This window comes from Lagopus leucura, unplaced genomic scaffold (assembly GCF_019238085.1).
Source record: "Lagopus leucura isolate 7727_CA_CO unplaced genomic scaffold, USGS_WTPT01 Super-Scaffold_73, whole genome shotgun sequence".
Classification (NCBI taxonomy): Eukaryota; Metazoa; Chordata; class Aves; order Galliformes; family Phasianidae; genus Lagopus; species Lagopus leucura.
The window spans coordinates 18,841,396-18,865,262 of record NW_024962252.1 but is presented as its reverse complement, the minus strand read 5'-3'; the positions used below and the strand labels follow the sequence as shown (position 1 = coordinate 18,865,262).

The following is a 23,867-nucleotide window of genomic DNA, read 5'->3' as shown; positions in this document are numbered from 1 at the left end:
AAATCTGAATCAAACATATCTATTTTATATATTCAAAACATTCTTAATTATTAAAGTTCTTAACTACTAATTTTAAAAGTCAGTAGAAGTTACAACAGTAGAAAAAATAATTTAGAAAATTAATTAAATTCAGATTTTGGATATTTCTATTAGGATTTTCAGAGCAAAATCAATTAGTACTAAATTAGTTATCACTCAAAGCTGTTCATATACACCTTCCTCCAAAACAGTTCACCACAGTAACAAAATTGAACTCCACTCCAGAAATACTCAAGTTTCATTAATGATTAAGCTGTTATGAGAATTGCACACCTATAGGGAAATATAATAAGCTTTTAAAATTTAAATAATGAGAAAATATATAACCTACACACTTACGTACATAGAAGAAAAATTGTTCTTAGATACTAACTGAACTCATTTTTGTTAATGACATAAACAGACTTCCAGAATAACTGCAGAACTTAGGAAAATGAGTTGTTTTGAAATAAAGCAGAAGAATTATACTAAGTACACTCTATTTTTAAAACAATCCTTTAACACCAAGAGGTAATATGTGATCTGCAATTGACTGAAGATTTACAGTAAAATTAAGATAAGCACATTAATAGAAGACCTAACACTATTTAATTAGAAGGCTGACACATCCTGCGTCACTTGGTGAGAAGTAAGACTGAGCCTTACATGCTCTTTGATCTTTATTTTATGCTCCAGTGACAACTGTTACAAGTAGTTGCATCCTTTTCCTGCCTCTCAGAGCCTGAACAGAATACTAAGTAAACATTTTTAAGGTTAATTTTGCCTTACAAGGGCTGTAATTGCACCAGATTAGAAAAAAAAAATCCAAATCTTGTTACAAACATTTCTATTCTAGAAAAAAAGACTGCTCATAATGTTAACAGAAATCTCCAATAGACACTTTCTTACAAAAATTGATGCTGACTTGTTTAATGCTTTCAATTCAAAGGGAAGATTTCATTTCCTCACCTGTAATTCAGAAAATGGATGCCACTGAGATGATTATTTCTGTAATAAATTTTGTCCTAAGTTTCCTAACACAGAAGATGTTTTATAGCAAACTAGAAACAGTTGAATGTTTGGAAAATTATCTCAATAGAAACTGCTATTCATTCTCAAGAAAGATGAGAGAAAAACACCTTAAAATACATTGGAGAACTTGAATCCTGCTGAACCATGGGTTCACTTAGGGCAAACTGAAAAATATTTACTTACACAGATAAACTGTGCCTACCTTCTTTCCTCCTGCACGCACTGTGTTCAGTATAATCACATTTCATTGTCTTTTATCATTATACTACCATTAGCCTATATGGTAAATAAATCACTAAAGTTCACAAAAGAATTGTCTACTCTTTGCAATAAATGTAAGTACCTCTGTTAAATATTCAAAGGAGCCAGAAACTGGATAAGCCTTGATAACGAACTTTGCCACAGAAGGCATGTTGATGAAACCCTTCCAGATGAAATTCAGGCGTGCCAGAAACAGACTTTCACATTCTACAGTACCAGGTGTTTCCGATCTTAAAAAAATAAAAGACAAAACCACTTTGTTTAGAGCATGACATGTAAATCATCACCTTTATTCATAAAATAAGATCCTTAAGAATTTTATTTTTCAGTTAAGAATACTTGAGAGGGTAAGAAAATACACAAGCAGACAAGCCTACTGTTCCTCATCTTCCAGGGTAGAAGAAGATATTTCTCACATGAAGAGCCATTAAATAAACAGCATATTAGCTCAGTACTGTATTTTTGGAGCCTGCAGAAATTATTTTTTCCAAGAACTAAAAAATGGTACCAAAGGAGACAGAGAGACACGTACAGTGCTGCAGACCCATTGAGATCTATCTTCCCCCTGCAACATGTAGGGAGGGAGAAGACAGCATGTGAACTGCTGGCCTGTCTTCACCCTGCTTTCCTAGCTCCTACTTCTTGTTGCAACACTGACCACCAGTTACAGATACATTGCCTGGCCAGCTAGCTGTTCTCACCCAGGCATCACCTCCACTGGCTCGGTCAGCACCTCTTCTCAATTCCAACATCATTACCCATACAAAGCAACTTTACCGCCTCACACTTGAAAAAACAAAACAAAACAGCAACGACAACAAAACAGCAACTATAGCATAGCAACTGCAAAAAATAAACTGAAAGCTTAAATAATTTCATAGAAAATCGTTTCTCAGCCTGGGAGCTTCTTCACAGAAAATAATACAGCTACATTTTAACACTTCTGAACCCATTTTAAAAAAATATATTTTAGGCATGCTACTAGCACTGTTTATCAGTCACTCACTAGTAACAAAAGCTGTGCTGTGTAGTAACACAGTAACCTGTTTCATGCTGTTCTACACTAGAAATTATTTCTTTGAATCTTCAGCAAACCATTCTAAACACGAAGTCCCGTGTCCTTGGTGAAGGATCATGTCCTGATAAAGGTTGCATTCCTGGACTATGGTCAATTCTAAACAAATGAGTCAGTGTTTTTCTAGAAACCTGTCTCCAAGACCAGAAAAACTATCCTCATAATTGCAATTTAGAAGAGAGTAAAGGTTGAAAGGAAGAAAATGAAGAGAGTTGACAGCAACATCCATACTAGATCAACTATAAGCTGAGGAAAGGGAGAATGGAAGGAGTGGTGAGGAAGAAAATTCTTCATCAGAAAGAAGAACCTGTTCAAGAACAGCCACTGCATTTTCGTGTTAAAAGGAGTATGGTGACAGGCCTAGAAGTTATGGCTGCTGCTTTCCCTCACTTACTCTGTGGTGTTCTCCTCAACACAAAAAAAGCTGATAGCATCCCAGAACACACAGTCTGACATTGCTGAAAACTACAGAATTGTAGGGGACTTCTGGAGATCATCTACTCCAAACCCCTGCTAAAGAAGGTTTCCTACAGGTTACACAGGAAAGCAGCATCCAGGTGGATGCTTTCCTTTAGACATTTCCTAAGCTTACCTATGAGGATGTTAGAGGAGACAGTGTCAAAAGCCTTGCTAAGCTAAACTACTCTTCTTTCAAATGAAGATGCTCCATACATTAAACTCAATGTTGTCAGCTATTCTCCAACTATCATTTTCACCAGACATCATTGTGGCCAAAGCAAAGGCCTCATGAACCCCATGATTCAAAAGAAACGTTAAGCATGACACAATAATTACTTGCTACAAATAAAGAAAAAAAAAGGCAACAACCAAACATAAAAAGTGCATAAACAAGCAACGTATATTAACATTTTTGGAAAAACATTGCTAAGAATACAGTCAGCCACACACACATGCATTGTGTACATAGCAAAGCATAAAACAAAAATAGAGAGCTGTGGTCTGGCTTCCACATGGGGTGCAGAAAGCATTTGTAAATGATAACAAAATCTGAATGGCAACAACAAAGGATGTAGAGCAGGCAGGAAAAGATGCCTGATACAATAATACTGCAGGACAAGCAGGGGAAATGCCTGGCAAAAACAAAACTGCAAAAAATCTAATACACTATGTTGATAACAGTTGAGATTTCTCCATTCTCCTCTCTGTCTTTTTGGAGATAATACAGAAAGCATTAAGCACCAGGAATAAGCAATGGGAAAATCGGTACGAAAGACTGCATCACTTCAGCTCTACCTTCTCACCCCTGAGAAGACCTCTAGTCCCACAACCCTGACAAAGACTATGAACACCAGTGCTAAGTGCAAGGCATCAGACCTACAGTACTACACACTCAGAGTTAACTGGTGGCAAAACTTTAAAGGGCTAGCTGTTGCAGTACACAAGGGTAATAACTGATAAAGTGTAAAAAACAAACATCAGAAAGTCAACTAACTAGCAAAATAATTTTTGAGATTTGAAACTAGCTTGATCCATCACAATTTGTTCACAGCAAACTCAAATTCCCTAACATTATATATATCCATACAAGCACATATACACCTTGAATAAAGTAACCTATCTACCCTGAAAGGAACTACGAGAATCAGAGGTTTGTAGTCACTACACAAGTAGCATTATTTATACAAATGCACAGCAGCAAGCAATTAGCCCCATTCCTAAGAAGAGGTGTACAACCTCCGTTATATGAAATTACAAAATGCTATAAAAACAACTAAAATTAATCATAATAATTTAACAACAGAAATAATGTGTTTCACTTAAAAATACTGTTTCTTAAGTTTATATTACTTTGGAAGAGGCGGGAATGACGATTTTGATGAGTCTTGCTTATCATCTTCCAGTAATTCTGAAGCTAAAATACAGGATGTAGAAGAAAGCGCATCTGCAATGCTCTCTGCTTCATTGTCTGACTGCTTCCGTGCAACTCCAACAGACACTTTCACTTTTTTTGCAGAAAGATCATCATCAGTAGGTGGTGCCATTCGACCTACAGAGATGAATTACAATGTTTTGAACATGTTTTGTTTTGTAATTGGAAAAAAAAAAAAAAAAAAAAGCTAAGAGAACTTCCTTAGAAAACATGGAAGATGTTATTGCCATTGTAGTGCAATAGGATAAATACATTAGGTATCAACAATAATACATGCATTCATTAAAAAGATTTATCTATCTACATTTTATAAATAGAAGGCAACTATCATTTTAAAATTGTAAAACTCTGCTGCCACATCTTTGTCTGCAAACTGAGAATAAAAATATGTTCTTGTCACCTATGCAGATTTTGCAGTTAAGATCAAAGAGATGATTTTTGTGTTGACTTGTGGTGTCTGGAGACGCAGATTCATTTCCTTCTTTATCTTTCTCAGCTTCCTCTGACTTCTCATGCAACTTCATCGTATTAGGTTCCTAAGGAAAGTCAAAACATCTCAGGTTTTTTCTTCTGTTAATATTCCTAATGTCACTATTTGTACTGCTTCTATTTATTTATAGTATTTTCTTCCTTTCAGACATAATGGCTGTTTACAAGGGTGCATGGCGATAGGACAAGGGGGAATGATTTTAAACTGAGACAAGGGAGGTTTAGGTTAGATATTAGGAGGAAGTTTTTCACACAGAGGGTGGTGACGCACTGAAACAGGTTGCCCAAAGAGGTTGTGGACGCCCCATCCCTGGAGGCATTCAAGGCCAGGCTGGATGTGGCTCTGGGCAGCCTGGTCTGGTGGTTGGCGACCTGCATATAGCAGGGTGGCTGAAACCACATGATCATTGTGATCCTTTTCAACCCAAGCCATTCTATGATTCTAATTTTCCCTTTGCATCTATGGCTCTGAGGCTATAAAGCCTCTGTAACTTGAAAGGCTATGACAAAATCTATAAAAATTCATTAAAATAGTGAATAGGTATTCCCAAATATATTTTACATAAGATTTAGAGTATTTTCTGCTGTATTCATTAATTAATCTGAAACAAACAAACAACAACAAAAAAAAAACCCACCAGGCCTCTAAGTCAAAGGCAAGAAGAAAGAAGAATTAAAACAGAACTAACAAGTAATCAGACTTACAACCACGTTATCTATGAACCAAATGTGCTGTTTCTCTTTCCTACCTGAATTTCCATAACTTCTTGTTCTTTCATTGGTGTCTCGCTTTCAATTTCAATTTCGCCTTTGTGAGTAATTTTTGTGATAGGTCTTCTTTCGACTTCCCTCTGTTCTTTCTCAATCATTTCAATTGTCTGTAAAAACAAGTTATACTATTTATTTGTTTCCACATAATAAAATTTGGAACTCAGCATATGTAATATATAAAATAAGGACTGTAATCAAGGACCTCTCCGTGAATAAAAGAGTATATTCTTATTTTACAAGTGTTAAGCAGTTTCTTCAAGGAAGAACACAAGAACCTCATCTAACTTCACTTAAAATACAAGAATAAGGAAACTGTAAAGCAGACCTTGAACACTGAATTTAAGTACAAGTAATCCACATTTTCCTAAAGAAAAATTTATTAACTTTTTTCCATAATAATAGGAAATATATAGGGGATAATGTAGGACATAACTACACCTAGATTTATGTAATTTTTCAAGAGCTTGATCTTGAGTACATAAATCTAATAATGTTCTTCCCCAAGAAAAAACATTAAATATATTCTTCCAGTAATGCATATGCTAATTCTCATCAGTACTGCTACTTGGCTCCATTGAAAAAAGGAAAACACCATTAGTTCTAAAATTGCTTCTTAAAGCACATCTCAATTTCTGAATCCAGAAACAGTTTGTATGCGCTGTTCCCAAATCTACTATATGTCATGGTATCTACTCATTTATTTGTTTTCATTGGAAATCATCCAACATAACTAACAATTTCTAGTGCCATAAAACCCAAACATAAAACATATATCCCAATCAACCCTATCCAAATTTTTTGCCTTTCAGTCCTATATATTGGCACATAAATATTAAAGATTCTCCCCAATACAAATCCAGATTTTGTAAATTAGACATCTTGATGCTCTAATATAGCCATTTTTAAATAACTATGCTTAACTGTCATTTGTTAACTATTGTCAGTTATTGGGTACTATTCAAGAAAAAGTATAAAAGTAGTAACACAGCTCTTACTATTCCTGCTTCTCCTTTTAAACTATCAACACAGTTACAAATATAGCATGACTTTCTATTTCAAGGAAAGTAATGCTTAAAGTAACCTAATAAACTTCCTATACTGTGTATTATTAATTATTTCTCTAGATGGTTTCCAGATTGGCAGATAACATTTTCAGCTCCAGACTTCTTGATGGGTGAGATGCAATGTTTCATCGACACGCGAGTTATAAACAACACTGGTTATGTCTGGCTAGTTCTAAGAGATCTCCCACCCTGGTTAGAACTGTTCTACAAAGCTCCAACAAGAGCTTTAAAATCTTGCTGGAAAGACACAAAAGCCTTTCCTTTTGAGACATATAAAAAAAAAAAAAAAAGAGTAGAAACAAAGCTGCATCGTTGCCCCCTTTCAGGAATTTACTAGAGTTCTTTCACTTCAGTACTAACATCTCCTTTCAGTTTTGAATACTCAATAAATTATGGAGGTCTTCCTGACCAGTTGGAGTTGACTTATGTGACATGCATTCTGTTCTTTCTAAATACACTTAACCTGGAAACAGAAGATAAATACACTTAGGCAGCCAACTAAACAACATTAAGTTGACAAATCTCACGTGTCTGTTTTCTCTTTGTCTCCAAGCAGCCAGTTCTTTGGAGGCCAGTTCTTCTGGGCTCATTTTTATTAGATGGTCTGGAGTAACCTCTCCTTTCAGTACTTTTTTGAACAATATCTAGAAGAAAAAAGAAAACTATTGCTGTGGAGACAAAAACAGCTCCTAACAGAAAACAAAGTAGAACAAATTCAATATACTCTCTCTAAACATGAGTATTGTTTTAAAATATTCTCTGAATCAGAAACACTACTAGACTTTTTTTTTTTTAAAGATAAAAATCTCATCTCCAGAGTCCCCTGTTCAGTCTACATCTACATACACCCTTAATGATCAGCTGTATGATTAACTGTTGTTGCAAAAATAGAAAGTAAGTTTATCCCCACTGCAGCAGTAACAGACTTTTCTGTAAAGCTGTAAATTCTCTGTACGACACAACAGAAAGAAGCTAATAATAAAGAGGATATCTGTAATTCCTGATTGACTTAAGTGAAATCGAAGGGGCGTGCAGGTAGGAGGGAGGACTTACATTACTTGGCAGCATGAGCAAACAAAGCAAGCCAGTTAGAGAATTTACAATTTACAGTCCATTATTACTAAAGAACGAGAGACTGAAAAAAGAAACTTGATCAGAACAGAATACAAATGATCAGAATAACTGACAAAAAGTAAAAAAGACAAGCGAAAAAGGCTATATCAAATAATGGGCTTACAGAAAGCCAGAACTCCAGTGAAACAAGCTACATGACAGAAACAAAAAAAAAAAAAGAAAATTATGAGAAAAAATACACATCAGTAGTAAGGACAACTTTGACAAGGCAAGCTACATTCACTACAATCTGAAATCTGACTATTAAGTACACTGAGAGCAAAGATTTGTAGAATTAATTGTAGGGAAAAAAAAAAAACACAAAGAAACAGAGAAGATTGGGTATGCAACAAGAGGACAAAACATCAAAGAGACAAGGAAACAGAGGAAAAATAATGAACAAGATTAATTGTGAGAGGTTTAATAACATTTTCATAGAAGACTGTTCCTTTGGTACACGGTAAATAAGGGATTTCAACAAATCATTACAGACAAGTAATACATACATTATTTTTAGGATCTTTTAGATTGAACATTAAACTTCTATATTTGTTCTTATATTTTGAGTCAGTGTCTCGAAAAAAAGAAAACAGTTCTCTTTCAATCCTCGTGGCAACTTTTGCTGCTCTCTCCTCAGGAATCTTTAAACTGGAGTCTGTCAACCTGTGAAACAATAGAAGAGCAAATACAATAATTAGCAATTACTTCCAAATATTATTTCCCCTCTGTTTTCTTCTGAAAGGAAATACTTGCAAACACAAATTAATAAATGCATTTCATTATATTTTCATACCTTTTCATCAGAATTTCCTTAAGAGATTGCTTAACGCTATGCCTTATCTGATCAGCAGAAGGTTTGGAAGCTGGCACGGTTGGTAAATGTGCTGTACTGATTGGTCCTTTCTCATTTTTCTTTTTCTTAATTTCTTGTTTCTCATGAACACCTACGAAAACACAGAGTTAAAAACCATAAGCTGCACGGCCACTACAATAAACATTTACTTTGTCTGTTTTCTTTCGGGATCGGGGGATTCTGGTCAACAGCAAGTTGCACCTCAGCTAGTATTGTGCCCTGGGAGCCCAAAGGCCAACTGCACCCTGGGCTGTGGTTCTTAATCAGAAGGTGGTGGGCATGGAATAGTCGGCACAGCCCCGAGCTGCTGGAGCTCAAGGAGCATTTGGACAATGCTCTCAGACACTGGGTTTGAATTTTGTGTAGTCCTACTTGGAGCCAGGAGCTGTATTTGATGACCACTGCAGGTCCCCGCCAACTTGGGATATTCTACTAAGACTAATTTTAATTAAAACTAATTTTTCCATTGCTACATTGAGAAAAAAAGCACACTGGGAAGCACTTACCACAAGCATACTCAATGTTACTTTAAAATGGAATTTTTCAACATAGCATTCGTGAACCTATTAGCCATCAAAACTACTCCAATCATGAGAATCTCAGCTGCCAGTTTAGGTGGTAAAAGACAGTCTCAAACATGGCCACTATAATGTTTGTATCGTAAATAATAACAATGATATATTGTGTACAATTAAAATTATATATAAACAATATACATTTATACCCAAACTACAATCATTTCAACAATCACTTCAAATTTTAATTTGCAAAGTTTCAACTGACTACTCATGTCTCAGCTTATGCATATATCCCTAATATACAGTAGTTAACTTCTTTTTATGAAATTAAAGAGAAAAAAACATTAACTTATTCTTTTTTTTTTTTTTACTCTGGAAAAAAAAAAGAAACATCTAAGACTAATAAAGACCTAGCTTTATGACTGATGGTAAAAAGAACATTTCTTCATTATTTCCTTCAACTATTGTGTGCAATTTAAAACACTTCAATACCAGAAGCATACTACTTTTTCAAGTAACTAGAAAAGGACAGATTTTATTTTCCATGGGGCAGAATACGTATTTGGAACATCAGCTCTGTAATTAATGTGACAATCAGCCCTACCAAGATTATAAATTCTCTTTCCTCACTAGAAAGGCAGTAAAGACTGGAAACCGTTGTCATACTTTTACACTGTGATCTGATATGCTAGACTTATTAAGTAAAGCAGCTTTAATAATGCTTTTATTTGCTCATCTCCTTTTCAGAATTGGATGAAGAGCTAAGTTGAAACATTTTTAAAAATAAAATGAAGCCTGAGAGTGTCAGGGGAAATAGAAAGTTTCCACATGCAAGCAATATTTCAGACAAATTTCAACCATCTGAAACTACAGTCCCATAAGAGGGAAATGATAGGAAAGATTAGCAATAAACAATGCCACTATAAGCATCCTAAAAAGCAGTTAAGATTAAGACAAACTCACTGCTTATCCATTTTTATGTTAATTGCCCTAAAGGAGATTGCCAAGCCATCCAGTTTAAAAGTGATCTTCAGGTTAATTCTTACTCTGAACTCATCAGTGAGACACCCTTTTGTCACCTCTTAATTCAATTAATACATTTTAGAACAATTCAATGATTCCACAGATGCTGAAGACTCATTTCACTCATGCAATACGTAGTTGGAAAGGTTCTTAGCTATTCTGCGACTCAGAACTTGAATAGTACAGTATCTGAAGTCTAAAGGACGCCATTCAGTATCAAATACTTACATTTAGATTTACATTTAATCCTGATACATTCAATTATTTTCTTCCAGAAAAAAAGTTTCTGGAATGTCAGAATTGACAAACGACCAGAAAAGCAGATTTTTTTTTAGACATGAATTCAAAGTTTGAGTTTAGGATTTAAAGACAGTTCTCATACAAAATCTCATTAGCACTGCTGCTAAGATTTCAATACCGGATCACAGGAATTCCATCTTACCATGAGCTTAAAAGAGTACTGTTTCCAGGAAGGGAGACAGGGGATGCAGGTAGGTTTATTCTGAGGGAAGATATGTACCTTTCATCTTTCAAATAAAATTTCAAATGAAAATCATTTGCAGGAATAAAACATTTAAAAATTGATACTACATAGTATCACTGCCCTTCACTGTACACGTCAGTTACAGCATGAAGTACTTTTCCTAGTCATTACCTGATTTTGTGGACTTTTCAACTACATTAAGTGACTCTTTACTATTTTTTTCTCCTTTTTCTTCAGAGGACCGCCGAGGAATTACAGCAGTTTGCGATGCTTTACGAGCAGGAACATGTTGGCCTTTTTTAGTATCTGAGTCTCTGGATTCTGTTAAGTTCTTCCCATCACCAGATTCCTGAAACAAACATTTACATGATAACATTCTACTGAATGCTGTAATGAATCACAGCATAATTACCATGCATTTTTCTCAAATTTTTAAGTATACGAGTATAGTAAACCCCCCAGAAGTACACGCACCACCATGTAATGCCGTCTTGGAAGTTACTGAATAATTTCTCAAATTGACTGACAATTTCCTTGAAAATTGAACTGGCCCAAGGCACACCACAGGCAATTTGCAGTTAAGCTCTATGTTGAAAAACACTGTGTTTAGCTGCCAGGAAGACCAGAACATCCCATAACCAGCTTTAGTCACACATTTACAGGAAGCCACATATGATTGTAGCTTACATGTAAAACAAAACAAATAAAAAAAAAAACCTGATCAAAGTTAAACAGAAGAGCTTACATGTCAGAATCACAGCAATGCAATAAAACAAAAAATGATCAATGATGATTAAGTTATGCTAAACATGATACAATATGTCAAAAGACTGAGTAAATTTAACAAAAAGCAAGTCACCTCACTGCTCTTGATAAGTAAAAGAAAGCAGAAAGATACTAATTAAAACATCAAGCATTTTCTTCTAAATCAAACCTAAAGTAAGATTGTCAAAACTAAAATGCTGTTTTCACCTAGTCCCATAATGCTTAAAGGATGTATGCTTTTAATAAGATAGCAAATGGACAGATGCCTAAGAAAAGTGACTGGAGTTTTGAAGGCAAAATTCACTAACTCCTTCAAAAAAAAGATGAATAGAACGTTCAAAATCATCTGGCTATGCTTTGATTGGACGCTACAGCATTAGATTATGCAAATTATGTAACATGAGAAAACCTACAGTGTATACTAGATTCAAAAAGGCTTGTAATGTAGTATTCCCAAACAGGGGAGGTAGGAGAAAACGCTCTACCCTCAGTAGCAAAAAAGAATTTAAGCATTAAATAAGACTCACCCGTTTGAAAATTTTGACTTTATGTTTTCCTATGTCCTCTGTCTGCTTTCCTTTTTCAGTCGCTACGTTCAGATTACAAGTAGGTCCTTGCTTTGACATCCCCGGTTTTTCATATTCAATTGCTTTTTCTTCTTTATGGCTGTCCATTTTCACTTGAGTATCCAGAACACTTTGATCCAAACACTCTGCCTTTTTATCTTCTTCAGCACAGCACTTCACACACACGTATTCTTTATCTTCTTCGCCCATCTGCTGCGCTTGAGAAAGACTCAGTCCAACACAATCGCCATGAAACCAGTCATCACACCTACCACAGCCTACCATAAACCTGAAAACAAAGATACAGATTAGCACATTAAAAAAAAAGCAAGCAACAATTCAAGCAGAATGTATCACACTTGCTTTGATTTGTGCATCTCAGCAACTTGTTCTTACCTGATAAACGATTCTTTTTGTAGCTTTACATCCATCTCCAGCCTTACAACATGGTATGATCTGAGAAATGGCTGTATTTCAGAGTTTGAGTGGTTTTATTTGCCTTTTTGCAATAGTCCAAGAGAATATCACAACCTCGCTATGTAATGTAACCTGTAAGCCCTACCAACAGAATCTTTTCAGAATACTACCAAAACAAATTGAGCAAAGAAGACTCTCAAAAACTGAAAACCACTGAACGAACTTTGAGAAAACTGAAACATTTTCCTGCAGAAGCATATCTCACGTTTTCCTCCAAACTCACAGTAGAAATGTATCAGCTGATGACTTAGCCTTCTACTGCAGTAAGATATGTTTAAGCATTTTGAGAAATATAAACAGTACACAACTACTTCCAGAAAGTTTTTTTTTCCCCCCTTCTCTTTTCTTGTGAACTTGGGGTTAGGAATGTGGCTTCCAGCTAAATCTGACCTGTTTGCAGTTATTAGTAAGTTTGAAATTGGGTATGTCACTTCTGTCACCATCTTACTCCAAGCTAGTAGCTTCTTGAATCATACTTATAACATCAAAATGAGAATTGCTTAAAGAACACTTTTCATCTCACAGTCACTTAAACTGTTTCATTGTTTTTCAGCAAATGTGACTTTATGCACAGCTTGCATTTCAAAGTGCAATGAAGATCACCTGGTCTAAGATAAAACCCTAGTTTCCAATGATTTTGCTAAAGCTACTTTGAAATTTCAGTAGTATTACTGGCCCCTAATTGCACTGATAGGTATAATTTCTCACAGGAACTATTTTGGAGTAAAGTGGAATTTCAGAGTTAAACAGATTATGCATCAATAGATTTGTTTCACTCAGAAGTAACTGCTTTCAAAATAATTTCTTATTAAAAAAAATGCACCTAAGTTAAGTGCTACTGATCTGCTTTCAAGTGATGTAAAAGATCTCTTGTATCACCTACCTAAATTTTTTTCTTCCTTTTTATCTTTTTTTTTTTCCTTTACATATTATGTATCTTAATGTCTGGCAGAAAATACAGAAAGACTGCAGGTGATTGCATTATGAAAAGTGTGACTTTGTAAGTACTGAAAAATTATATACAATTTCTTCGTAAATCCCATAGATGACTGATCTGAAGTCTGTAGACTCTTCGAAGGAAGACTCCTAATGTGTACGAGCTCCTGTAAAAATGAGGAGCTACTACTCTCTGACTTACCTACTTTGAAAGACTAAGCATATATTACAAAGTGTGCTTAGAGAAATTCTCATTCACCAGAACTACAGACAAACACTCAAGGTGGTTTGAGGCCAGTACTGTACTCAAAAAACTACAAGAGATGGAGAATCTTCCTAGTCTAGCAGCATAAGTTTGAAGTGCAAGAACAGAAAAGAATCATAGCTTTATCTTCTGTCCTTACTTACCCAAAATACCTGATTTATTAAATTCAGTTGAAGTAAATAAGTTTTTTGATGCAAAATGAGTATGATAAGCTTTAAAGCTCCAGCTGTTCGAGGAACAGGTCACTTTCAGCTTTAGTAGTCTATATTATATATATGCTGTTCACTAGATTTGAAAAAACAAAAAGTCTTTATAATAATCTAGTTTGTGAAGAAAGCTATTTTCTCTTTTTCCTAAGCTACAAGTACATTAGTTGGTGTTAATGACAACTAACAAAAAGATCTGCCTGTCTATTCAGTTGTTTCAGTTAATGAAGGCACAGGTTCCTTCCAAGTTTGCCAGTACCTCCATCTCTTCACATATATGTTCCAGCAAAGCAAGATATAAGAATGGTAACACTACTGTTACGTGCTTCTGACCGTCTACCACAGAAATACTGTAGTATTACAGGAAAACAAAAGAGAAGTGGTGGAAATTTGACACAAAGATGACTGCTTATGAGAGCAAAAAGCCAAATGTGATGGTATGAAATATTGCATGAATGCCTACGTCACAATTCCTATTTCACAATTCCAAGGATCTACAAGATGCTTGACATGATACATCCTGCAGCATTGCAAAAATTACTAAAACTCTGGGAATACCAAAAACTGGTTTATAAAAATCCAAAACCATTTTCTACAGAGCTGAAATAAGATCAAAACAGACAAGTATTTTGTTGTACTGATGAATGAACGCCTTCTAGTTAAAAACTGAAGGAAACTGAGAAAGCACAATCTTGAAGCTGCAAATACTACTGGAATTTTTATTAAAAACTTTTTTTTTTTTTTTTTTTTTTTTTAAATTTCAGTTTGTAAACTCAAGCATTGGAAACTAATTTGTTAAATGAGCAGGACACATTGCAACTGCAGCAACCAAAACTAAAATTTTGATTTGAAAGCACAGATGAACTCAGGACTAAAACAAACAAAATGCTGCAGAACTTCAGCTTTAAACTGACAGCATGTGTAATTTGCAGCTTTGCTCACAAACTGGAAGTGGCAAAAGGGACGGATGGTTTGCGACATCAGTAAAGCACCAAATAAGCATTCAGTCTTATATCTTTATTTTCAGGTCTAGCAATAACAGAAGTGAGACTTTTTTTTTCCCTCCCCCTTCACAAAGGCTTTACCTAGTTGGACAGTTTATAATAAAGTCCTATCCCATACTCTGAACTAGGGATTTCAGCTTCTAAATAGTTTAACCTTGCTGAACAGGAGTAATTTAAGGCAAATGAGCAGAAGAGCAGAGTCACAGGCTTCCAAGAACAAGCTGATTCCTAATAGCCCAACTTCAAAGATATTTACAAGTTGTACTTTCTTGGTTTTGTTTCTACATTTTTATGCAAATAATTAAAAAAAAAAAAAAAGGAAAAACTGTAAATGAATTCTGCTCAGAAACAAGTAATTATTCACAAAGAATATACACCAAGATGGAGAGATGTCATTTTAGCCATCTTAATGAAACTACTGAAGACGTAGTATCCATTTGGGTTTATCCCAAATAAGGTTTTACAATAAGGTTTCAATTGCACTGTATTTAAACACGCATAATAAAACTTCAGATTCAGAAAATAAGACTCAAAAAGAATCTGGAAATGTCCATGAAGCCTGTGCTATAAACAAAATTTAACTGTTCACAATTATCTGGCTTAAACTTTGTTATACAAAATGGTAATAAAAATAGTGGTGCTGCCTGCCTGAAAATGTCACTGTTTTCACACTAGTCAACTGAAAGTCTCAGTTTCAAGGCTGAAAGAGAACATATGATTTTGATACAAGTAATGTAAGAAATCCTTTGTATCATAAGGCTGTATTTGCATCTTCATCGGTTTCACTCATCTGCACACAAAATGCAATTATGATTTATAACAGTAATTGTATTTGGATAACAAAAGTGACAGTGCAACACTCAAAAATTAAAAGGGGACATCAAGGGACACTGAAGCCTCGCTTGAAGGATCAAAGATGTCCTCTTGCAAAGCTGTCAGTTGTGACTGAAGAGGTTCTGATATCTTGGACTATTTAAAACACCAAAGTTTCTGAACGCAGATTGCTTCAATTTGCAGAGCAGGAGTTTTACCCGTGTTGTAAGGCTGGAGTGGAAGATGTAAAGCTGAAAGAGAAAAAAAAAAGTGTTTTAAAATATTGTATCAACCCCCATTCAATAGAAAATTAGAACTGCTTTTACATTTCTTCAATATAAAAACTTTTCATCATGAAAAAAAATTAAGAAGAACTGACAGGTGACAGTGGAACGTGTAACAGTTCACTGGGACCTTTACATTTTATTGTTTCATTCCTTTTAAATAATTCTTGGCAGTCTCCGTACTGTGTAAAAAGATGCACCTTCAAAAATCAGAACAGATCATAGATGAAAAGAGACAATAATTGAAGCAAACATTCCATCACCACCTTTAAGTCTGGGAGACTTCCCTTAGGGTTATTTGTGACAAATTAAATTCATCTGTGATATTAAAAAATCCCCCAAGGTTTGGACCACATTTTCAAAATGCAGGGTCAGGTTTTAAAATTAATTTACATAAACTCAATACATACAACAAAAACAAGTTTCTAGAGAATCCAATCACTGTGAAATTAGATTATAAAACTTTGTGCTACAAGTCAGCCAACATTAAAGCTGAGACATTGCATGGAAACAATTGTTTTCCCTTCAGACATTATTAGAAGAATGATGAGCTTAACCTTTACCAATCCACTTCATTCCCATAGAGACTGAGAAAGATATTCACAGCAACTTTAGCAAAGCCTGTGTTTCACATCAGTGTAGCTTGGACTCAATTCAAAACTCAGAGAAACAAAAAGTTACAAAAAAAAAAAAAAGTGCACAACCTTGTTACCAGAGAACAAGTTTTTGTTTGTTTATCATACAAGTTCAATACACTTGATTACTGATTTTTGTCAGGTTTTTAGTCTTCTAGAAACAAGTACTGGTGGTTTTCAAAGAAACATTATCATCAGATGTCTTTACAAGGAGTGCACAGCATAGGATAAAGATACTGAAAACTCTAATTTCCTAGTTATCATTTGAGTAACTCTATTATACAATACAAGCTCCTTTCTCATTTAAAGGCTGATTCTTTACCATTTTTCGTGTTACACAAGCCTTTCTAAAATGGAAGCAATCTATGACACTGACAATTCTATTCTGCCTAAACAGAAGGTAAATGGAAAAAAAAACAAAAAACAGGCTCAAGCAACTGAAAAACCAAAATCCTTGATCTTCCCCAAACCATGAAAAAACTGGCTGCATCTCCTAACACTAATCACAAACCTGCTAAAAGCAATACTAAAGGCAGCTCCCTTAGTAAGCGGTTTTATCTACGTTTTGCATCTTGCAGAATCAGTTCTCTAAACTGAACGTACACAAGCATGTTATAAAACCATGTATTTTAGACAACTAAAATGATTCTAAACTGAAAGATAGTAGATTTAGACGGGATACTAGAAAGGACTTCTTTACTTTGAGGGTGGTGAGACACTGGAACAGGTTGTCCAGAGAGACTGTGGGTGCTCTCATCCTGAAGGTGTTTAAGGCCAGGCTGGATGGGATTTCGAGCAACCCGGTCTAGAGGGTCGTGCCCCTGCCTATAGCAGGGGGGTTGGAACGAGATGATCTTAAAGGTTCCTTCCAACCCAAACCACTCCATGGATTCCTGGCTCTCCACTGGTACTGGTATTAATGGAAATTCTACTAATATTGCAGCAAATTAATAGAATCTGTATTAAAAACACTAGCAATAAAATGGCACAGTTGTATGAAACACACTGGAGTCCTTAAATTTTTTAATGACATATTACAATGCCACCTTGTTTACACTGTAATTTAATTTTGCTACAGCAACAACAGCACGTGGATTTGTTTGTTTTTAAACTTTACACATAAATTGAAGTAATTTTGTATATTAGTTTTACAGAAGCTTTTTGGTGGCTCTCTGTACCCAAGAGATTTAGAATATTTTATCTTTTCTTAATTAAATTCTACACCTTTACAACTGCCTTTTACAGTATCGGTACCTTTTCCTCCATTTTCCACAACTGAAATGCAGGAAAAAAGCATGACCTAAGTAAGGAAGACTCTTGTCCTGCAGTACAAAGCTCATCTGTGAGCTCTGAGAAGTCCTAGTACTCTGACCACACAAATGGCATCATCAAATTCCAAGCAACACAAAAACAGATTTAAAAAAAAATAAAAAAATAAAAAATAATAAAAAAATTACTAGAATTGTAGAAATCAAGAGGAAATTACCAGAAAGCAATTAGAATTACAGACTTCCTTTTGCTTTCCATAATGCTTTCTAGAAAATTTGTTTAGAAACAGAAAATCTCAAGTTACGTACTAATTATTAAATTTAAGTTGGTGAACAAAGAAGAGGATCTTCAAAACTTCAGTTAAGTTTTGTCTATCTGCCTAAGAAAGAAATTAATTCAGCTTATGAATCTGAGCGTATTGAACATTTACAAAGAAAAATGGAGAAATTTATAATATGGACACAAGAAGAAATCCTCCATTAGCAGATTTCTCACAATCTGCAGGGTACCCTCATCTATCTCTATGCCAGGAAATTCCATGTTTTTTTTTTCTTCTACTATTTTTAAATATCTTCAATCCGTCTTCAGGAAAAGTAACATTTACATTTGTGATAGATTTTATTATTTCCAACATAGTTTCAGCTCACTGAGAAATTCAGGTAATAACTTTGGTCTGTAAGATCTTCGTGCAATACGCATATATATATAGATAGATAGATAGATAACTAGATAGATATAGATATACACGTATATACAAATGCCTTTCATCTATATATGAATGAATCAAAATTTACAGGTGTGATGTATGTTACTAGATGACAAGAAAACATCTGACAGTACTGGAACACAATAGTAAAGCCAAACAAGTTGAAAGAAATACTGCAATCAGTAATAAAAAACAATTCAAACTTTGCTCTAAGCAGATAAAACTGTGCCATATGTTATAAAAATTACTGAATATAAAGAGACATCAATTATCTGACCTGACGCAGAAAGAGTTTAGTTTCCATTTGAAAGAACAACTATTTATTTAGTTATCTTGCAAAAGTAAATCTCTGAATAGGAATCAGCAGAAAACCATCAAGCAAACAGATTATAACAACCAATTTTTAAGTCAAGCACTGATCACCCAGTTTATGGGGAAGGGTGACACAAAATACAATTCAGCTACGTTGGTTCCAGCTTACAAGCATCAAGACAAGTAGAAAGCAGAATATAAACAGTTACTGTTCAAAGCAAGAAGAATAATCAGATCTATCAACATTAAGAAAGAGGTACAACTCTTATAAGATAAGGCATATTTTAACTTGAAAGTTTTTTTGATCATTAAAGTTACAAGGATGGACTCCTTTCCCAACCAAATCCTTCTGTCAGCTGTATAAGGTAAGTCTACTTCAACTCTAAATGTGGTCAATTGTAGAAAACTGGATACAATTTTTTCAAGTTGATTCTGAAATAAAACAGCACCCAACAGTACCTCCATCCTGTGCTGTTCTTCTAGCATAGCATAGGAAGATCACAGGAAGATTACCCTGGGGCTGTGAAAGGCCTAATTAAGCATCCTGCTTGGGGATTCTCTACACAAACAAGGCTGATGAAACAATCTCTACATTCTCTCTGACCTGAATCAATTCTCCAAGCTTAGTATTATGTTAATAAGTTGGTGAGTTTGTATTTATTGCGGGGAAGATTAAAAGGTTCACGAGTCTAGTATTTTGTAGCCTAAATTTTGTGTGTTTCATTATTATGGCATATTGCAAAGTGGTAATGCACATCATTTATGAACAAGACTGCAAATTCAGCTCAACTTTTTCTACAAATAATTTGTACCACAGCATTAATAAAAATTTCTAAAGTGACCACTGAACAGAATTTCCATTGCAAATACTGTTCCATATCTTAGGCCTGTCAAACTTCGTCCATTTTAAAATACTTCTCTATCATGTCACACTTTTCTTTCTCCTCACCCCTATACCACAAACATACAAGTAAACAAAATGGGCTGGCTGACCACACTGTTACATGAGGAAGACAAAAATCCCTTGAAATGCAATCCACAAAGTGCATTAAGGGGAGGAGGAAACATTCCTCTGGATAATTTTGATATGCTATTCACTCGGAAATACATCAAAACTATTAAATTTATTATTTTAATATTGAATACTGAAGATGTTTGCTTGGCTTTGTACCAATATTTAAACAGACATAAAAACGCCAAGACACTTCAGATGTAAGTTCTGCTTCCCCTTCAATCCCAGCAACATCAAGCGAATCAGAAAGGTTTATGAAATTAAAAAAAAATTAATTTTTAAAAAGTGTTAATGGAATATGATGGACTGGTCTTAATTTTTCTGTTATTAAGTATGAGGTTCAATAATGAAAGCTTCCTCATTAGCATATTTCAATCACATTCCCTATATCTTTCTAAACTTAGGTAATACAATCTTCTGCTGAAACTTGGTTAGATCAAGACTTCTGACAATTTTTTGTTGTTGCTGTCTCAAAAAAGAAGAAAAAAAAAGACAAAATAAAAAAAATACCTACACAACAAAACCTGACATTAAAAAGCTTGAGTTACCAGTAATCACAATCTGAGAAAATTCATGACCACTATCAACAATGACCTCAGTTGGTCATCCAAATATTATACTGTTATATGCCATTCTAAGAGCACTAAAACCTGACCATGTCAAATTGGTTTGCTGCACTTATTCCTGTACAAATACATAGGTTGTATATGTGTTATATCGTTAATTTTACTTCAAACTGATTAGTCCTGGCTTAAACTGAGGAGATGCCAATGGCATAAAATAAAACAGTATTACAGAGGGATAAATGGTAACAAGTTCTAATAATGTTTTTCTAAAAGAAAGCATATGAAATTAAGTTTGCAGAGCAAACCTATCATTACTTCTTTTAATAACACCAATACAGATACTACAACTGCAAATTAAATGAGCAAAAAACAGTTACTAGATAATGAATCTAAAACATAAAAAAGTGGTAGTGAAGGAATTCTTATTCCTGGATTGACAGCACATTATTGGAACATAATGGCCTTTTTCAGTTCACTTAGTGACAGAGGGACGTCAACTTTAAATGGCAAATGAGGCTGCATATGAAAGCAATTTCAGGTATGCCTATGTGAAAGTTTCATAATGTTTTCCCCAGCCTTTTCTGCTCCCCACCCAACTTGCTATTCCCCTCTTCACCTCTATGTAATACAATCCTAGTTCTAACAGCTAAAAATCGTATGTATACAACCATTCAACTCTGATAGATGGTGAACCTTTAGCTTAAGGAGCATGTGGAAAGAAATGAATCTAGACCATGGAAAGCTTTGTCTGATTTCTGAGAAAAAAAGTTAGTTCAAAATACACAACATTCCGGCTGAGATGCAAACAAAACTTTCCTAGTAAAAACGTATAGCCAAGCTAGTTTCTAACATTCCAAACAAAAGACAAAAGTGCATGAGGGCAAATGAAACCAATTCACAGTATAACAGGCTACCATTACTAGGCTATGCTTTTGTTTGGGTACCAGCAGTAAGAAACAATTGATAAAAGGGAAAAAAAAGTCTTCTGAGACCAACGATAAATAACTCTGCAGGCACAAAGCCACACACACCTGTTGCCATGTGGCTTTTTGCAAAAGCCACACTGCTTGTTGGGCACCCAAACATGTCTGCTTTCACTAGCAGGGGCATGCTCCAAGCCTTCCCTTTTAACAGTTGAAATGTTATCTGGAATGAACAACGGGGGTTCATCAAGTGAAAGACTTTTGCTACTTCTTCTCTGGCGAGGTTGAAGATTCTTATCAGTTCTTTTTGATTTGTTTTTTTCTTTATCATCCTCCTTCAGATGTTCTACTGTAGCGGCATCTTTTGCCTCTAGCTCTTCCTTTGTAGAACTATTTGTTTTTAGCACAGAAGCAAACTGGTGTTTCTGGCCTTGCTTTTGACCAAGATTTGAAATATGTCCTGGTATTGGATGCCCAGAGTGGTGAATATCTTTAGAACTGCTTTGAGTAGATTTCTCAATTGCTTTCTGAATTGATGACTTATGCACAAGCCCAGAAGCCTGGACTCGGGGTATTTTCTTCAGCATTGTATTAGCCTGCTTTTTTACCGAGGCTGATGTAAGACGACTCTTTGTTTTCAAAGCCAGATCAGTTTGTTTCTTCCTAATTTTAACAGGGTTATTTGGATGCTGATGACTTTCTTGTTCTTCTGCATTCCGTTTGAGACTTGCTGAAGATGAACTGTGAAGACCTGAAACAGTAGAATCAGCTCTTGTTCTTGAATGCTTCACATCCTGTTGCGTTGTACTTGATTTCTGTTCAGTACCCACAGTCATATCTTGCTTATTTTCTACTACAGATTTACTATGCCGAGGTTTCATGTTCTTTTCACATTTTGATGGAATGTTAATTTGTTTATCATCAACCTGAAATTTTAATGTGTCAGAGTCTTCTACCGTAGTACTGTTGATCTGTTGCTGTACATTTTGGCTTGTATGGTCAAGAACAGTGCTTTCTAAAATGCTATTTCCTGGGTCAACAGAAGTAAACTCTTCACTTTTCAAGTCTTTATTATCAAACTCTGTACTGTCCAGTAATTTCTCTGCTGAAGTTACAGTTTTCTCCAGTCCCTTGCCATCATCCACAGCCTCTGTTACACATTCTTTTACTGACAATCTATTTTCATCTGGGAGTTCCACACTGCAGGAACCCAATCTACATTCAACCCCATCTTCTACAGAGCCAGACAAATTGGAAAAGGTCTCATAAACTTCACTCTGATTCACACAAACGCTAGACAGATCATTAGTTTTTCCAGTTTGCTCACTTTGCTCTTCTGTTATCTTCTCCAATTCCACTGTTTTATTTTCAGCCTTTTCTTCTGAAGAAGCTTCAGAGCCCATTGAATCATTCACATCATTTGCTTCATCATTAAGTGCAGTAATTTCAGTATCTGCAGGACAAACTGAATCAACATTCCCAGACTTGGCCTTTGCAGCAATCTCTGATATTTCCTTTGTTTCTTTAGGAAGAGTACAAGATCCTGCAGAATTAGAACTTAACTCTTGGGATGTTTCCTCAACTTTTGCCTGCTCAAGGGGTTCGGACTTCACTTCATTTACCTCTTCAGGACTAGGAATACTTTTTGTACTCTGGGAAGCTGCTACTGTTCCTTCCGTCTGTCCTGATCTCCTTGTACTACGCCTAACTTCTTTAGGCTGTTCCACTTTCAGGGGTGTGGCAACATCTGCCTCTTTAGCTGGACTTTTGTCTTGCTGTTTCTGTCCTGTTTTGGTGGCAGATCCACTTTTCACAGATGATTTCTTGGTACTAGCTACGGGGGCAATATTTGAACGCTTGGCCAGTGTGCTCTGTCGCAAACTCCGGACTGGCTCTACGAAGGCAAAAAGAAAACATCTTAACTTTACTGTATACTGCTATTTGCAAACACAAGAATAACCTAGAACAGAAATGATTTAGCCTTACTTATAATACCAGGCACGAAGGGAACTCAAGTTTAGTGAAACAACTAAGTGTTAATACATTAAACAAAAACACAACAGTTTGAATCTAAGCATTTCATTACTCTAACAGCTGTTAAAATTGCAAATAGCATATGAAAAAAACTTCTGATGAACCTCTGATGAAAAAGAATCAAAACCCACTAGTTTTCTAGTACTGAACTTTATCTAAATAAAAATGATGTCTAGATAATATTGTGATTAGAAGTATAGCTGTAATGTTTAGAAGGTTTTTAGAAAGCACAATAAACGAATCTGAAAGTCAGTAACAGCCTCACTTGATGACATCTTTTCAAATTTTAAGCAATCATCAATTTCACTATGTTTTTAAAAAAGCATATATTCACCAGCTTCGTAACAGACTCTTCCTTAAATTCCCATTTTTTTTAATCAATTAATTTTATCTTTTTAACTCAGAGTACACTATGGAGGAAGAAGTAGGGCTGTCAATAACTCCACCAGCTGAATAAGTTCAAAAAATCCCTAATCATAAACATTTGGCATAATCACAAATC

The 23,867-nt window shown here is 35.1% G+C and overlaps 1 protein-coding gene across 10 annotated transcripts in view; it reads right to left on the bottom strand.

Annotated features, from left to right (window-relative positions):
* The window catches only part of PHF3 (PHD finger protein 3), a 46,121-nt gene that overhangs the window by 5,631 nt on the left and 16,623 nt on the right, over nucleotides 1–23,867 (bottom strand). For 9 of the 10 annotated variants that reach the window (XM_042889650.1, XM_042889723.1, XM_042889676.1 and 6 more), the window contains 10 exons: nucleotides 21,440–23,225; nucleotides 11,885–12,212; nucleotides 10,764–10,941; nucleotides 8,508–8,658; nucleotides 8,221–8,377; nucleotides 7,129–7,245; nucleotides 5,516–5,644; nucleotides 4,678–4,813; nucleotides 4,196–4,394; nucleotides 1,394–1,541 (listed from right to left, as the gene is read on the bottom strand). In XM_042889650.1, coding sequence (XP_042745584.1) covers nucleotides 1,394–1,541; nucleotides 4,196–4,394; nucleotides 4,678–4,813; nucleotides 5,516–5,644; nucleotides 7,129–7,245; nucleotides 8,221–8,377; nucleotides 8,508–8,658; nucleotides 10,764–10,941; nucleotides 11,885–12,212; nucleotides 21,440–23,225 — 3,329 coding nt within the window. Of the gene's footprint in view, nucleotides 1–1,393; nucleotides 1,542–4,195; nucleotides 4,395–4,677; nucleotides 4,814–5,515; nucleotides 5,645–7,128; nucleotides 7,246–8,220; nucleotides 8,378–8,507; nucleotides 8,659–10,763; nucleotides 10,942–11,884; nucleotides 12,213–12,319; nucleotides 14,509–21,439; nucleotides 23,226–23,867 lie in introns of those variants that run through there. The other variant, XM_042889732.1, reaches the window with a different exon arrangement.